Genomic DNA, 17,936 nt, shown 5'->3' with positions numbered 1-17,936 from the left:
TGACTTAGTGACTAACACTTTCACTTCTTTCATCAGTTTTGTTTTCATTTTACTAATGAATATCTCCTTATTTTTCTAAGTTCCCACTGTCTAAAATTCAGATTCTTTGATCTCAGTATTTGTCTAATGGTATTTTTCTGTACTACTCATAATGTATACTACTTTAATGCCTCTCTGTGCATGCATGCTATGTTGTTTCAGTTGTGTCCAACTTTTGCAACCTTATGGACTACAGCCTGCCAGGCTCCTCTGTCCATGAGATTCCCTGGGCAAGAATGCTGGAGTGGGTTGCCAGGCCCTCCTCCATGGGATTTTCCCAACCCAGGGATCAAACCCGTGTTTCTCTTGTCTCCTGCAGGCAGGTTCTTTACCACTAGCACTACCTGGGAAGCTCTTACTGCCTCTCTAAGCAGCTCTAACTATGAAACAGTCTTCCCCTTGTTAAAGAGGCAGTCCAGTAAGTGGTGACACAAACACTATGGGACCTAGTACCTAGGCCTGAATCCTAGTTTTGCCCCCTTACTGGCTGGAGACCTTGATTCCATTACCCAACTTCAGTCTTCTCATCTGGAAAATGCGGATGATAATAGTACACACTTTACAGGGCTGTTGAAAGGATGAAATGAGTCAATACATGGTAAATGCTTGGGACAGTGCCTAGCACATAGGAAATGCTACAAAGTGTTGGTTACATAGATAAAGTTCATGAATTCTGTATGTGCAACTCAAGCTGGCTTCATCAAAAAGGATTTTTTTTTTCCTGGCTCTAGTTTGGAGATGAGCCTGGAGTCAAGGCCTTGAATAACATCATCAAATTATTGACTCTTATTTTCTATCTTTGCTGTGTTTTCCTTTGCTTTTGCTTCATTCTTAGCAGATCCTTCCCTCCAGGACAAAGAGCCATGGCCACCAGCAGCTCCAGAAGACCATCCCACTGGCTCAGCAGCCCCAGCAGAACAAATATGTTTGTCACCCAAGAATTCCAGCAAAGGTCTCACATGAATTCTGACTGACTTGGCTTGGGTCCCAGGCTCTCCCTCCTAAACAGTGTGATATTCTGATTCTAGGCAAGGGAGAAAGTAAGGGAATTCCAGAGAAATATCTACTTCTGCTTCATTGACTACACTAAAGCCTCTGACTGTGTGGATCACAACACGCTGTGGAAAACTCTTAAAAGAGCTGCGAATACCAGACCACCTTACCTGTCTCCTGAGAAACCTGTATACAGGTCAAGAAGCAACAGTTAGATTTTACATGAAACAATGGACTGGTTCAGAATTGGGAAAGGAGTAAAACAAGGCTGTATACTGTCACCCTGCTTATTTAACTTATATAGAGTATATCATGTGAAACCCCAGGCTGGATGAATCACAAGCTGGAATCAAGGTTTCCAGGAGAAACAGCAACAATCTCAGATACACAGATGATAGCACTCTAATAGCAGAAAGTAAAGAGGAACTAAAGAGGTTCTTGATGAGAGTGAAGTGAGTGAGTGAAGTTGCTCAGTCGTGTCCGACTCTGAGACCTCATGGACTGGAGCATTCCAGGCTCCTCCGTCCATAGGATTTTCCAGGCAAGAGTACTGGAGTGGGTTGCCATTTACTTCTCCAGGGGATCTTCCTGACCCAGGGATCAAACCTGGGTCTTCTGCATTGCAGGCAGACGCTTTACCATCTGAGCCACCAGGGAAGCCCTGGTGAGGCCCCTGATGAGGGTGAAAGAGGAGTGAAAAAGTTGGCTTAAAACTCAGCATTCAAAAATCTAAGATCATGGCATCCGGTCCCATCACTTCACAGCAAATAGATGGGGAAAAAGTGGAAACAGTGACAGATTTTATTTTCTTGAGCTCCAAAATCACTGCAGATGGTGACTAAAGCCACAAAATTAAAAGTTGTTCACTCCTTGGAAGGAAAGCTATGACAAACCCAGACAGCATATTAAAAAGCAAAGATATCACTTCACAGACAAAGGTCCATATAACCAAAGCTATGGTTTTTCCAGTAGTCATGTACAGATGTGAGAGTTGAACCATAAGTAAGGCTGAGCACCCAAGAATTGACATTTTTAAATTGTGGTGCTGTAGAAGACCCTTGAGAGTCCCTGAACAGCAAGGAGCTCAAACCAGTCAATCCTAAAGGAAATCAACCCTGAACACTGGAAGGACTGATGCTGGCTGAAGCTCTAATACTTTGGCTACCTGATATAAAGAACTGACTTATTGGAAAAGACCTTGACACTGGGAAAGACTGAAGGCAAAAGGAGAAGGGGACAACAGAAGATGAGATGGTTAGATAGCATCACCAACTCAATGGGCATGAATCTGAGCAAACTCTGGGAGATAATAAAGTACAGGGAAGCCTGGTGTGCTGCGGTCCATGGGGTCACAAAGAGTCAGACATGACTTAGCGGCTGAACAACAACAACAACTTGAATCCACTACTGCTTCCAAGGGTGAATCTCCCCTACAATGTTTGGGTGTCCTCTGACCATGGGAGAAACAAGGATATGACATGGGGGACAGAAGTGTTGTGAACTGAGGAACAAAGAGTAGTCCAATGTCCCTGCCCATCTATGGTTAAGGGTGGCTGAAGACATTTAGTGGGCTCAGGTGAGGGACTATTTACCAATTTCTATAGAAAAATTTCAGTATTTTAATAACCAGTACTGCTGTACACACCATTCAGATTATCAGCCTGTTGGATATATATTGATTTAAATTTATCACATTAGTTGTGTTATTTATAATACCTGTTCTGCACTGGCTTTTCTCCTTTTGTCTTCTCTTATTATTTCTATTTTTCTCTTATCACCTTTAAGTACTACATTTCATTTCTATTTTTAGTAATTACCACAGAGATAAGCTTTAATTATTCTTCAATTCTTTAATTTTCATTTTTAACTTCTTGAAGCCTATTAATAATCAATATATTGACTTTCCTCTCTGATACTACAAGGCCCTCAAAATATCTTAATTCTATTTAACCCCAGAATCTACTTACTGTGGTATATTTTAATCCTTCATATATTTTTCAAATCCATATTATTATTACTACTGTTTTTTGAAGATAACATTTATTAACATTTCTACCTTCTTTGCTCTTCATGTCTTCTTGCTGCTTTATGTTATAATGAGATCATTTTCTTTTTCTTGAAGTACATACTTTACAATTTCCCTCAGTGAGGTCTTTGTGAATATTTTTATTTTGCCTTATTTCATAAAATACTTCCACTTCATTAACACCTTTTCAATGCTGTTTAATATGTCATTAAACACAACACTTCTAATAATGTTGGTTATCGTAGTTTTCCTTTCTAGAAGTTCTTTTTGATTTTAATAAAACTTGTTCTGTTATTTTTTTATAGTTTCCTATAGATAGCATATTCAAAAGCAGAGACATTATTTTGCCGACTAAGGTCCGTCTAGTCAAGGGTATGGTTTTTCCTGTGGTCATGTATGGATGTGAGAGTTGGACTGTGAAAAAGGCTGAGCGCCGAAGAATTGTTTTTGAACTGTGGTGTTGGAGAAGACTCTTGAGAGTCCCTTGGACTGCAAGGAGATCCAACCAATCCATTCTGGAGGAGATCAGCCCTGGGATTTCTTTGGAAGGAATAACGCTAAAGCTGAAACTCCAGTACTTTGGCCACCTCATGCGAAGAGTTGACTCATTGGAAAAGACTCTGATGCTGGGAGGGATTGGGGGCAGGAGGAGAAGGGGACGACAGAGGATGAGATGGCTGGATGGCATCACTGACTTGAAGGACGTGAATCTGAGGGAATTCCGGGAGTTGGTGATGGACAGGGAGGCCTGGCGTGCTGCGATTCATGGGGTCACAAAGAGTCAGACATGGCTGAGTGACTGAACTGAACTGATTCCTTGCGGACATCTTCCAATCTGATTTTTTTCAACTTAATACGTAGAATTTTTTTCTTTTAAGAATGTGTGTCTGATCATTACAATATATGGTATCTTTGAGGATATCTTTTCTGCTGTCTATATTTCCTATTTCTTCTCATTCATGGGCTTCCCTGGTGGCTCAGAGGTTAAAGCATCTGCCTGCAATGCAGAAGACCTGGGTTCGACCCCTGGGTTGGGAAGATCCCCTGGAGAAGGAAATGGCAACCCACTCCAGTATTCTTGCCTGGAGAATCCCATGGACAGAGGAGCCTGGTGGGCTGCAGTCCACAGGGTTGCAAAGAGTCGGACACTGACTGAGAGACTTCACTTTCACTTTCTTCTCATTCATGGTGTCTATGCCTTATTATTTTTTACTATGTGCTAACCATTATACAAAAAATGATCTGAATAATTATTTGAAGCCTAGGATGAAAGTGCCTTCCACTACACAGGATTTGCTTTTACTTCTTGCATGTCTGGGATTACCATAAATTAAGATTAATGCTCGAGGTTCCCTGGAAGGTCAGTCAAAGTGCAATGCAAGCTGCAGTTACTTCTGAGGACTCATATACCTATGGTTCACATTTACCTTGAGATGTAGTTCCTTTGAGGTCTCAGCTTATTTGGGGGAGGCCCTACCATTACATCCTAAGTAACCCTGGGTATTGATTTCTTTCTCCCTTGCCCCTGCTAGACTATCAAAACCAATTTTCAAGTTTGTTGAACTTAGCAATACTCACAGCAAAAATGAAGCTTTTGTACTCATTTCTCTCTCTGGATTTCTACTTCCCCATCATTCTCTTCCTGGAAAGTTCTTACTACCATGTCAACTCTTTGATGGCTTTGAAGGTATCATTATTTACAACCAGCTTTGAAGCTGTTTCCAGATAATCTAGAATTGGTCTACCATTATTGGAAATAGGAAGCCATGTAATGTCTCCCTTGGCACACAGCAGGTACTCAGTAAATAATGGCTGAATTAGTTGAATTACCATAATTTCCTAAACATACTCCCTTTTTTTTTGTTTGTACAAGAACTGTTTCCTATTCTTAAAACACACAGAATGCCCATTAGAACAAATACCACCTTTTCCTCAAATTTATTCCTGTTGTCTCTACTTTCCCAAATATGAATCCTATTTCTTCTCCATCTGAATCCTCACCAGACCTGGTCTGTATCATTCTCTCGGTACTTAACTAGATAGAAATGTTTTAATATGCTCTTTATCGCTCCTCCAGATTTATACTTTCTTGACATTCCTGAGCTTCTGAAGAATTCCCTCATGTCCCATCTAGTTCAGCATATATTACAGATTTGGGTGGGTGGGTGGGAATATTATATCCAGTACTTTTAGGTGTGATGTCCTGAGAAGGGAGTCTCTGAACATTTATTTTTCCCTACTGCTGGAAGCAGAATGCAGCTTATTTTTAAAAATCTCATATTTGTACAGCACTTTATAATTATTAACAATAGGGTGTTCTCACATACTTGCCTTCTACTTTCATATTCACTATGATCATGTGGCAGATGAGAATCAGAGGGCAAAAGAGAGTAAATAATATTACTGAACAGAGCCACAAAGTCAGAAATGAAACCCAAGTCTTCTTTCTCCAAGCCCAAGGATCATTCCAGGGTACTCAGCTGCTTCCCCATATTATTTGCGCCATTAGTCATTAATGTGCAATAACACCTAAACTCTTTGGAAGCATACATTCTACACATGAAAGCATGTGCAGTACAGGAGTTTGGCTGCAGGCAACAAACAGAGGGGTTGGCTCTGAAGGTACTTCATACACACCTCTGGAATGAAGGTTTTCTGCACCGTGGTCTTCCTTACCTCACAACCTTGGCTCCATTTCTCATGACCTGCATGTCCACCATACAGCCCCCAGTAACATAGGCGGCTAGATTCAACTCTGAGAATTCAGCCTAAAAGAGAAAGCAAAACAATAAGGATTCACAAAATACTAGGGATGCCAATGACTCATAACATTTATATGTGCCAAATATACATTTAAATCTCATCTGAAATTAGTAATATTATTTATCTCTCTTTTTGAAAGATGAAGAAGCTGAGATGCAGAAAGGCATGGTGACATGTCCAAGGTTACATCACTACTAATTTCTACCTCCTTGAAGGTAGAAGGTACTCTGACTCTAAGGGAGTGGACAGGCGGGGGAGAGAGAGATAGGAGGTAGTGGTATAGAGAAACTCCATAGTTACCAAGAGAGGGGCAGAGACAAGAGATATAAGCAGCATTCTTTTTTTTGGTCCCCACTAAGGAGTATTCTTCATGTTTATGTGCCAACTACAGTGTCACATTTGTATTTTATTAGACATTTCTGCATCCTTCTAAGTTCATCTTTTTGTTGGCTTATTTGGTTGAGCAAGCTTTAAAATTTTCTGTTGCTATTCCTATGGAATGTGTGTATGCTAAGTAGCTTTAGTCATGTCTGACTCTGTGCAACTCTATGGACTGTAGCCTGCCAGGCTCCTCTGTCCACAGGATTCTTCAAGCAAGAATACCGGAGTGGGTTGCTATGCCCTCCTCCAAGGGATTTTTCCAACCCAGGGATCAAACCTGCGTTTCTTATGTCTCCTGCATTGGCAGATGGGTTCTTTACCACTAGCGCCACCTAGGAAGCCCTTTCCTATGGAATACATCCCTCCTACCAGGTTATAGCTCCCTGGGGGTAGTGACTTGATGTTATAACCATTTCCTAGGTTTGCCATAACAAGGTACCCCATTAGGTGGCTTAAACACAGCAAACTGTGCTTTCTCACTGCTGTGGAGGATAGAAGTCCCAAATCAAGGTGTGGGCAGCACTGGTTCTTTCTGAGGGCCGAGCAAGAAGGCTCTGTTGCAAGTTTTTCGCATTGCAAGGTCACCTTCTCTCTGTCTCTTATCAGTATGTTTTTCCTCTATGCAAGTCTCTGTAGCCATTCTACCAGTCATACTGGATTAGGACCCACCCTACTGACTTCACTTTAACTTGATTATCTCTGTAAAGATCCTATCTCCACATACTTGTGTCCAACTAAGGTCACATTCTGAGGCACTGGGCCTTAGGACTTTTAACACATGAATTTTAAGAGACATAATTCAACCTGTAACCCCACTCTAGAAAATGTATAATACTATACTGATTTATACAGAAACCAAAAGCTATTTCTTTGGATTTAATGAATAAAATTTACTGCTCACATACATGCAACACTCAACATGTGCCAGGTACTGTCCTAAGCATTTTATACGTATGAATTCATTTAATCCTCATACTTGTCTACATGAAAAACCAAGGCAGAGAGAGATCAAATAACTTGCACACTGTCACACAGTAGGTAGCAGAGCCAGGATTTAACCCCAGGCAGTCTGGCTCCAGCCTGTCTTTTAACTGCAGCACCCCACTGTCCCCACTGTTTAGCTAAATAAGGCATTAGGTGGACTGCAACTGGGAATTTTAGGGACCTAAAAATAAACCACTCAAAGAGAAAAACAAGTTTACACTGAAGGGAAATATCATTTCATGGTGATTTAGATGTATCCCCTTGGAATCATTTACCAGAAATTATGGCCAAAGACCTAGCTATCTTCCCAGATGGCATTAAAGCAGATCCAGAGTGCCTGTGTCTCTTGTTTTAATTAATAACCTCATTATGCTGTGGAAAGGTGAAAAGCAAAGAGCTCTGTAATGAGGCCAGGTTGGTAAACAGTGGTAATGACCCAGTTATTAAATCTAATGCCTTAAAAATTCAGTCCATCATGTTCAAGATATTTCATTGGTAAGATTACAAAGAAGAATTAGCGAGAAAAGTTGTTGCTTGTGTGGAGAAAAAAGAAAGCTGCAACACAGAATTGCTGGGCACAAGATATGTGAAGAAAAGGAGTGAGTCAGAATCTTGGATGGTAAAATCTCCAACTAGATGGCAAAGACCCAGGGGCTATCTTGCTGCTCAAATGGAAAGAGAAATACCTGGATAGAAGACACCCTTGGGCTTGGATATACAAGTCAGAAGTTCATCTGGTTCAGATCTGAGTGTCTGCAGTTGTTTCCTAGTCATAGTTTATGAGTAATTATAGGAGGTAGATTCCTGGGTTATAGGACAGCAAGCAACTTTCATGCATTGGAGAAGGAAATGGCAACCCACTCCAGTATTCTTGCCTGGAGAATCCCAGGGACAGAGGAACCTGGTGAGCTGCCATCTATGGGGTCGCACAGAGTCAGACACGACTGACGCTACTTAGTAGCAGCAGCAGCAGAGGTAGCTAGAATTTGCAGGGCAGAGTAAAGATACAACTGCACAGAAAAAGGCCTCCAGGCACAGAGAGCTGGAGTAGCAAAGAAATGGCACTTTCCTATATTTATCTTTCTAAAAATTTCAACAACCATGGAAATGAACATAGAAGTATCCAACCATCTCTCCTTCAAGATAGCAGGATGACCCTGCTGGTAGAATCCTAAATATCAGGGCCTGGAGAGCTCTCATAAACTGTAGTGGGTTAAATCGATTCCCCTAAAAGATATGTCCAAATCCCAACCCTTGATACCTGTGAATTTGACTGTGTATAGAAAGAGAGTCTTTGCAAATATAATTAAGGCTCTCAGATCCTGGATGAGAGTGGACCCTAAATATAAGAAGAGAAGGGGAGACAGAGGGACCCAGGAAAGAAGGCTGTTTGAAGATGGAGGCAGAGACTGGAGTTACATTGCCCCAAAACCAAGGAACAACAGGAGTTACTAGAAGGTGGAAGAAGTAAGGAAGGACAGTCTTCAGAGGGAGTACAGATCTGTTGACACCTTGATTCCAATTTCTGGCCTCTGAGAGGATAATTTATTTTAAGCCACCAAGTTGTAGTAATTTGTTACAATAATCCTAGGAATGTAATAAAATAATTTTGGAAATTGGATCCAATTTTAGTATTGCATGCAAAGGCGTCAGGATTCAAAGAATGTCAGTTGGTTTAGGTAAGGCTCCTTTATCCACTTCAGCAAACACATACATAAATGCATATATGCACACAGGCACAAAATAAAGCACTACTATTGAGAGTCATGTTTCTGCATTTTCTGCATAAGTTAACCTTTTGACCTCAAAAACATTTTGGTCCCAATTATTTTTAATGTGATGTCTCTTTACTATATATTAGGCATGGTGGTATAGATAAATAAATATTCAAAGAAACTACATTTAAAAGTAACTGCTCAGTATCTGATGATTTTGGTCAAGTTACTGACTGCTTACAATCTCAGTTTTGACATCTCTAAAATGGAGGCAATAATATCAGTGGTATCTAGCTTTAAAACTGTTAGTGAAGATTCAAGATAGTGTATATGAGACACCTAGCACAGAGCTGAGACATACATAGGAGGAAGATCTCTATAAACAGCTGTCATTATTATATTCAAATATTTAACTGTCTTAGCGAGAGTAAATTGAAATGCATAAAAAATGGTATAACCAGAAAAAGAGAAACCTTTTCAAATATTTATAACATAAACAATTTTTAAAATATTAAGGCATACAATATAAACAGTAAAGATTTCTGCTTAATTAAGTCCACAATGGAGTAATAGGGACTATATTTACACTGTCATCTTAAACTCAGAAGGCCAGACAAAATACATTAATAGTTTTCAGACACTGAACAACGGGCATTGCAGGACTATGACCTTGCAGAAAGGAAACACATGAAATTACCTCTGTGACTGCCCTAGCTGACTGCCTAGAGGCAGTTTTCAGGCGCGGGAGAATGCAATCAGTGCCCAGTGGTCTCACTAAGCTGAAGAGTCAAACGTTAGAAATCAGGGAGGCTGGAGAAGGCAATGGCAACCCACTCCAGTACTCTTGCCTGCAAAATCCCCCGGATGGAGGACCTGGTAGGCTACAGTCCATGAGGTCGCGATGAGTCGGACACGACAGAGTGACTTCCTTTCACTTTTCACTTTCATGCATTGGAGAAGGCAATGGCAACCCACTCCAGTGTTCTTCCCTGGAGAATCCCAGGGACGGGGGAAGCCTGGTGAGCTGCCATCTACGGGGTTGCACAGAGTCAGACATGACTGATGGGACTCAGCAGCAGCAACAGCATCAAAGGTGGCTAGAATTTGCAGGGCAGAGTAAAGGAAAGATACAACTGCACAGAAAAAGGCCTCCGGGCAGATCTGTAAGTCCTTGGCTGCGTACTGCTATGAGCATGCATGAAAGGAAACTTCTCAGGGCCAGTGACAGAACTATCAGAAAACAGTAGACTCATACTCCAGAACACACACAGGGCTGGGGATGATGCATGTTCTCACCAGGTAAAGTGTAAAGACTTTGTAATAAGAGTCGAGTTCTCAAAAATTTAGTAGTGGGGCTAAATGAGCCCTGGATCACAGTGTGCTCTGGATCTAAGATGACCAACTTGTCCTAGTTTACCTAGAGCTTTCTCAACTTTGCAGAAGCTCCCTTCAGTCTCAGTTTTTTAAATTTGATGAAAACTATAAACCTGTAGGCCTAAGAAATTCAATGACTCCCAAGCAGAAGAAACAGAAAATCATACCAATGTACATAATAATCAGCTTACTAACAAACCAGTGATGAACAGAAAACCTTCAAAGCAATCAGAGGGGAAAAATATACTTTATATAGAGAGGCAAAGAATAACAGCTGGGCTTCCTTGGTGACTCAGTGGTGAAGAATCCACCTGTCAATGCAGGAGACACAGGTTCAATTCCTGATCTGGAAAGATCCCACATGATACGAAGCAACTAAGCCCATGTGTCACAAATACTGAGCCTGTGCTCTGATGACTTTTTTCTTCAAAGACTTCTTAATTTGAATTAGAGTCAAGTTGTTACAGTCTACCATACCTGTAGGCACCTCACTTTTAGTTTACATTTTGCAATAAAAAGTACATTTGTGAATACTCTCAGACTTGGAAGGAAGTCTGTTCCTTTTTTTGTCAGTGTAGTTCTCTGCTTCTCAAGGCAAATAATTGACTGCAGGACAATAGTATGAATCATGGGAGTTCATCACATATGCAGAAGTAGAATGTGTAACAAGAACACAAAGATGGAAATGGAAATGTACTGTTAAAAGGTCCCTACACTGTATATAAAGTGGTATAATATATTTAAAGATCAGTTCAGTTCAGTTCAGTCGCTCAGTCGTGTTCAACTCTTTGCAACTCCATGGACTGCAGCACATCAGGCTTCCCTGTTCATCGCCAACTTCCAGAGTTTACCCAAACTCATAGATCTTGATAAATTAAAGCTACTGTAAACCTTAGAAGAATACCTCAAAAAAAGAGGGATAGCTAAATTAAATTTCACAAATTTTTTACAGATTGATGGATCTTAATCGATCTGTGCTTGCATAATCAATATCAACTTCCCAGATGGTGCTAGGAGACATAAGAGACATGGGTTTGATCCCTGAGTTGGGAAGATCCCCTGAAGAAGGAAAAGTCAACCCACTCCATTATTCTTGCCTGGAGAAGCCCATGGACAGAGGAGCCTGGCGGGCTACAGTCCACAGAGCTGCAAAGAATTGGACACAACTGAAGCAACTTAGCATGAGCAATCAATATCAAGATGAAAATTGGTAACAATTCCAGCCTCCCTGAATACTCTGTCAACTTCAATATAACTGACATCAACTTTCACACCACGATGCTACCACTTTGATACCTTCTATTTCTGCAGCCTAGTTTTGTATGTTTTTGAACTTCATATGAATCTCAGAGTATACGCCCTGGGTATTTGCCTTTTTTCACTCATCATTATATCTGTGTGATTCATTCATGCTGTTGGGCTTAGAATAAATCATTTCATTTCTGCGTAGTGCTTCAGTGCCTGCACAGGGGTGTGTGCTAAGTCTCTTCAGTCCTGTATGACTCTTTGTGACCCTATGGGCTGTACTCTGCCAGGCTCCTCTGTCCATGGGATTCTCCAGGCAAGAACACTGGAGAGGGTTGCCATGCCCTCCTGTACAATAATACATTCATCTGTTCTGCTGATTATGGACACCTGGCCTATTTCTAGTCATTGACTATTAAGAAAAAAGCTGTTATGCACATTCTTTTACATCTCTTTGGTGGACATATACTCTCACTTCTTTGGGGTATATTCCTAGGAGTGAAATTATTGGGTCATGGACACCATTAAAGACAGGTAGGTTTTCACAGCAGCATATGTAAGGTCTTTGTATTTTGTTATACTTGTTAAAACCAGGTGTGGGAGGTTTTCAACATTGATCTCAATGATACCTGAAAATGCTAGACTCTCTGAGTTTTTCTGTTTATGACTTTTATTAAGCATCTACATGGAGGAATCAAAGAATAGTGGAAAGAAACTGCTTTCAAGTCTGGGGTCAAGGGATCTAAATTTCAGATTTAACACTGACCAAGTGTATGCCCTTAGGCAAACCGCTCTTTCTCTCTCCACTTTAATCCTCTTCATCTTCAAAATGATTTATCATCAACTGAGTCAATTATGTCCATGGTCTGTTTCATTTTCACCTCTCTTTCTTTCTTAACCAGTGTCTCCCAAAGATCACGGAACAAAAATACTATTACCACAGCATACCTTATGAAAAAGAAATGCCAAGCAATCATACTTTTATTAGAAAGCTATTTACCACTTTATATCCAGTTCCTGGTACACAGGAGGTATTGAAAACACACTTGTGGAATGAAGTGTTATTTTTTTATACTTTGTAGATGAATGGACAACTACAATACCTACACATGCTAAATAATTCACCTTCTGAAACTGCCCCACTGCTAGATCCACCAGACCATAGCAAGGAGGAGGGTGGTTCCAGGTAGAAAGGAGGAGAAAGGCCCAATCTAAGTTTTCATGAACAAAAGCACAGCTGAGAACACAGGGCTCTTGGGTCAGTGAAGCAGTGAGATGTCATCTGTTGTTGCAACATGGAGTATGTGGAGGAACACAACAGAACAGAGCTAGAAAAGTGGGTGGGAGGCCAATTCTGAGGATTTTGAATTCCCTGTGAAGGAATGGTACTCTATAGGGTGTTAGTATTCTATTGCTGCCACAACAAATTATCACAAATTTAACAGCTGCAGACAACACAAATGCATTGTCTCACTGCTCTATATCCATCAGAAGTCCATGTTAGCTCAGCCGATTTCTGTTCTAGGTTTCACAAAGCCAAAATCAAGGTATCAGCCATCTGGACTCTTTCTGGGAGGTTTTGGGAAGAATCTGCTTCCAAGTTTGCTGAATTGAGCTCTCTGCAGCTATAGGACTGAGGTTCTACTTCCTTGCTGATCTCAGCTGGGAGACTGTCTTGAGCTCCTTAAGGCTGTCTGCACTCCTTGTCACACTGTACTCCCCATCTTCAAACTTGTCATGGCATGTCAAGTCCTTCTTATTCTCCAAGGTTTTCTGACTTCCCTTTTGTCACATCTTCCTCTCTTGTCAGAGAAAGTTCTGTTTTCAAGGGCTTCAGTGGTCAGACTGGCCCACTTGGATAATCAGAGATACTCTTTCTTAAAGTCCATAATTGTAATCACATCGTCATCTCCCTTCTAAGTATCATTTTCACAGATTCCAGGATTAGGGTATAGTCATCTTTGGGAGACCACTGGGAAACACGAAGGGCTGTGTTATAAGAGAGTGATAAATATTTAACCACAAGTATTTACATAGCACTTCCTAAGTTCCAGACTCTATTATCAGTGCTAGTTATGGTTGGAATCATATCCATTAACAAGACCTCTTCTATAGCACCCTTGATCACAAGGAAATAAATACAAGCACCTGTTTATAATTAAACACATGTCCAGCTCCAGGAAAACACGTGCACACACACTCATGAGTATGCACATCACACATAAACAAGATGGAATGCATTCAGTTTCCTGAAGAGTCTTTCATGGGTTCTCACTGGAACCTAGAAAGTATGTGATGCCAAGCAGATAATATCACTGAAAGCATGGGGTATTCATCTTTAGTTACCGATAATTGCATTTGCAATGATAATGATGTTGATGACGGAGTTGAAAATGGTGATTGCAATCATCATTATAATAAGTTGAAGGATGCTATTAGGCCAACAGATCAATGGGAAAGAAACTGAAATTGGGACTTGGAATTGGATGAGTGACTGGAATGTACACAAGAAACCGAAAATGTGTGGGGATGTGGAGGTAGCAGCTATCAGCCTTGACCATGAAGCCTGACTGAAGGAGGGGGGATTTCGACACAAAGAGCTGTTGTCCAGAGTTCCTGAGAAAGACAAGATGCTGGCAGACAGATTGTTCTGGAATCCAAGGGAGGCTGATAAGATACTGGAAATTCTTGTTAGTTAGTGAAGACCTATCTGGTCCAGACTGTACCCTTAAACCCTTACAGTCTGCCCCTTTCCAAGGCCTTAGACACCCTTTGTAATTTGCAGGAGGGTAAAAGAGAGAGACGAGAGAGACACATAGATACTGAGCTGACGGCAGAAGGTGGGCAGCCTCCAGGACCTTTCCTAATGCTAGAACAACTTCTCATCCTCTGCCCTTTTCTCTACGCTTTCTCACTTCATAAGGAGGAACTGTTAATCTAGTGCTCAGGACATCATAATGCTGCCTTAAACAGTGGGCAAGGTCACTGCTGGGTTGAAAACCAGGCAATCATATGTGATTCTGGAGTCCACATTCTGCTTCTCTCCAGCTGAGTGTCTGCTGAACTGGGTGGTCCTCTTGTTAACTTCCTCTCTCCTGCCTTGTAGCTCCTCAGAGAAGCCACCCTCAGCAGCCATTTTGCTCTCAGCCACCCTCTGTCCCATGAGTTTGCAGCACTGAACTCTGATTCCAAGGAGACCCAGATGTCCTGCTCTCTCTTTTCGTAACTGTGTTTGTGGTACCTCAAAATTATTTAGCAATACATAATTAGTAAGTAGGGCTTCCCAGGTGGCGCTAGTGGTCAAGAACCCACCTGTCAATGCAGGAGACATAAGAGTGCAGGTTTGATCCTTGGGTTGGAAAGATCCCCTGGAGGAGGGCATGACAACCCACTCCAGTATTCTTGTCTGGAGAATTCTACGGACAGAGGAGCCTGGCAGGCTACAGTCCATAGGATCACAAAGAGTCCGACATGACAGAAGCAACTTATAGTAAGTAACATTCATAAATGGGACATTTGGCTTTAAAGACAGGTAAGATGCTGCACAGAGAAGGCAATGGCAACCCACTCCAGTACTCTTGCCTGGAAAACCCCATGGACGGAGGAGCCTGGTAGGCTGCAGTCCATGGGGTCACTAGGAGTCGGACACAACTGAGCGACTTCACTTTCCCTTTTCACTTTCATGCATTGGAGAAGGAAATGGCAACCCACTCCAGTGTTCTTGCCTGGAGAATCCCAGGGACAGGGGAGACTGGTGGGCTGCCGTCTCTGGGGTCGCACAGAGTTGGACATGACCAAAGCAACTTAGCAGCAGCAGCAGCAGCAAGATGCTGTACTGCTTTGGTCTACAGCTGATTCAGGCAACCCTGCACAGGAGTAGTGGGCCTAGGCCCTCTAAAACTTATTTGCTCTTCCTCCTTGTGTTGTTGTCTACTTTAGGAACCTGCAAAAGGGATGGTGGTGGTAATTGTCAAGGTAGGATTAGGGCATTCTTGAGTCCTCTAGCAAGTTTTCATCAAAATTCCACCCTAATCCCTAACAGATTGTTATGTTTACTCTTGGGAAGGAAAGTGTGTTATTAACAAATTCCTTTTAAAATAAATCAGCATTCTGCATGCACTGTGATCTCCTTCATTTCTTTTTTTTTTTTTTTTAATTTACTTGGCTGCACTGGGTCTCAGTTGCAGCACTTGGGACCTTCGCTGCAGTATGGAGGATCTCTTAGTTGTGGCATGAGCGATGTAGTTCCCTGATCAGGGATTGAACTTGGGCCCCCTGCATTGGGAGCATGGAGTCTTAACCACTGGATCACCAGGGGAGTCCCTTCACTTCTTAGGTTCTTTCACAGGGTCTTATAGAGACTCATTAAAAGCATTAACAACAGCAGCAACAATAATAAAACATTAAACACAGAAAACCCAAGCTTTACGCAGGCTGTGAACTCCTACAGGATTTAGGTTCTTTGACACCTCCTTCCACCAGCCCCCGTCTGCCCCTGTGTCAACTCACTCTGTCATCACCATGCCATGCTGGCCTCTTTCCCATTACCAAGCACAGGAAGCACTCCAACCTCCAATCCCTCAGCCTCTAAACCTTGTTTCCGAGAGCCGGCAGCACACTTCTGCTCCCTGGCGCCCCTAGTGGCACCTTCCTACAAAGCACCTGCTGTGCTCCAAGCTATTTCCTTGCTTAATCTTCCCCCACAGCACTCACCGCCCTCTGACGTAAATATTTACATCCATCCCAAGTGAATATTTAATCGTCCATTTCTTTCACTATAACGGAAGCTCCACGGGGCAGGGATTTTGTCTGTTTTGCTCAGAGCTCCAGTGCAGCACCTAAACCAGTGTCTAGGGAAACAACACAGGTGCTCTGTGAATATCACTGAATGAACAGATGCCCATTTTGCAGATGCCAAAGGTGAGGCCCAGGGAAGCAGGGTGACTTTGTCCAAAGTTACATCCTGGGGTCCAAACCCAGGCTGACACCCTTCATACTGTACCACGTGGCTTATTTGGGGTGACTCGAGTCTTAACTCGCAGAGCTCTAATTCTTACACCTTCCTGTGTCCTTCCCACATCAGTGTGCAGTGTCTGCTGGGGAAGCCCATAGGTCCCTCTTTCACCACTCTGCTCCTTCCAACTGCCCTGCTGATAGCAAGTACTTGGCAGGCGGCCCAAAGCCTGCTCTCAGCAAGAACTGCTTCCTGTCGGTTTCCCGCATAGGTCGTGTTTTCAGCTCTGAGGCCTGGTGGGCTCAGTGACTTCCTTGGCTGGCATCTCGGGGCTGAGCTCTTTTCCACCAGTACAGACTCACCTTGCAGACAAAAGAGGCTTTGAATGTCTGAAGACTCATTCAGTGGACCTTTCTGGAGGAGGAAATACTGTGCAGAAGCAGTACTGGGCATCTCAGGAAAAGCCTGGGCCACTGGGTCAGTGAGAGCTGCCTGGCAGTACTGCCCAACTCCCGTGCGAAACACCCAGCTATGCAGGCAAATGCAAAGGCACCTCTGCTCATCAAAAAATCTTAACATTCCTCTGTGTGTGTGCATGTGTGTGTAGAAAGCAGGTAAGGGAGAGATAAAAACGTGTCAAAATACACATAAAATAGAGACAAGTAAATGACAAAAGCTACATTCCTAAATGTTCAAGTTATAAAATATCCAAAGTTAGTTGGAGTTCACCATATTATTTTTTAAAAAATCAGTAGCAGTGACTTGCAGTTTACAAAGTGTTGGCATGTGAAGGTTTTTAGAATTGAATCCCATGAGTCTGAATCAGAGTTTTACCCCTTATTTGTTGTGTACCTTTAGACAAGTTAGCCTTTCTAAGCCTCAGTCCCTCATCTGTAAATGAGATTAAGAATGGTACCTTCCTAGGGCAGATGTGAGCATTAGATGGATTAATTCCATTTAATGGAATTAATGGATTCCATTAAATGGAATTAATATCCATTTAAGAGTCCTTAGCAAGGTGCCTAAGTGAAAAATGAATAATCGATGTTAGATATCACATTTATGTTCTTTAATTTGATCATTACAATGACCTCTTGATATGGAAGTAGGTATTAGCATTCTCATTAGTGGATGAGAAACAGAGAGAGAAAATGACTTGGCCAAGATCACAAAGCTACCTGAACTTGAGTCATCCATTAATTCACTAACTTAACAACTCTTTCTTTTTTTGAGCAACTACTGTGCCAAGAACAGAGACTGAGACAACAGCATCTGAGAATCAAAGTGAAACATCCACTGTCATTTTCCCTCTGCCAGGGAAAACCTGAAGGGTAGGGAGAGCTTCTGATAATGTCCGAAGGATACGAAGTGTTTGCTGAAGGAGAGAGGGAGGAGGGGGAGGAAGAGGAGGGTAGGAGATAGGGGAGGAGGGGGAGAGGAAGGGTGGGGAGAAGGACTGAGG

General features: G+C 42.1%; 1 protein-coding gene across 1 annotated transcript in view; it reads right to left on the bottom strand.

Annotated features, from left to right (window-relative positions):
- The window catches only part of LOC120858617 (synapsin-3-like), a 118,794-nt gene that overhangs the window by 55,381 nt on the left and 45,477 nt on the right, over positions 1-17,936 (bottom strand). Inside the window, exon 3 of the mRNA XM_040234801.1 lies at positions 5,735-5,826. Within this exon, the coding sequence (XP_040090735.1) occupies positions 5,735-5,826 (92 nt within the window). The remainder of the gene's footprint in view (positions 1-5,734; positions 5,827-17,936) is intronic.

The sequence above is a fragment of the Oryx dammah genome, unplaced genomic scaffold, assembly GCF_014754425.2.
Source record: "Oryx dammah isolate SB20612 unplaced genomic scaffold, SCBI_Odam_1.1 HiC_scaffold_29, whole genome shotgun sequence".
Lineage (NCBI taxonomy): Eukaryota > Metazoa > Chordata > Mammalia > Artiodactyla > Bovidae > Oryx > Oryx dammah.
This window is presented reverse-complemented; position numbering and strand designations above follow the sequence as displayed.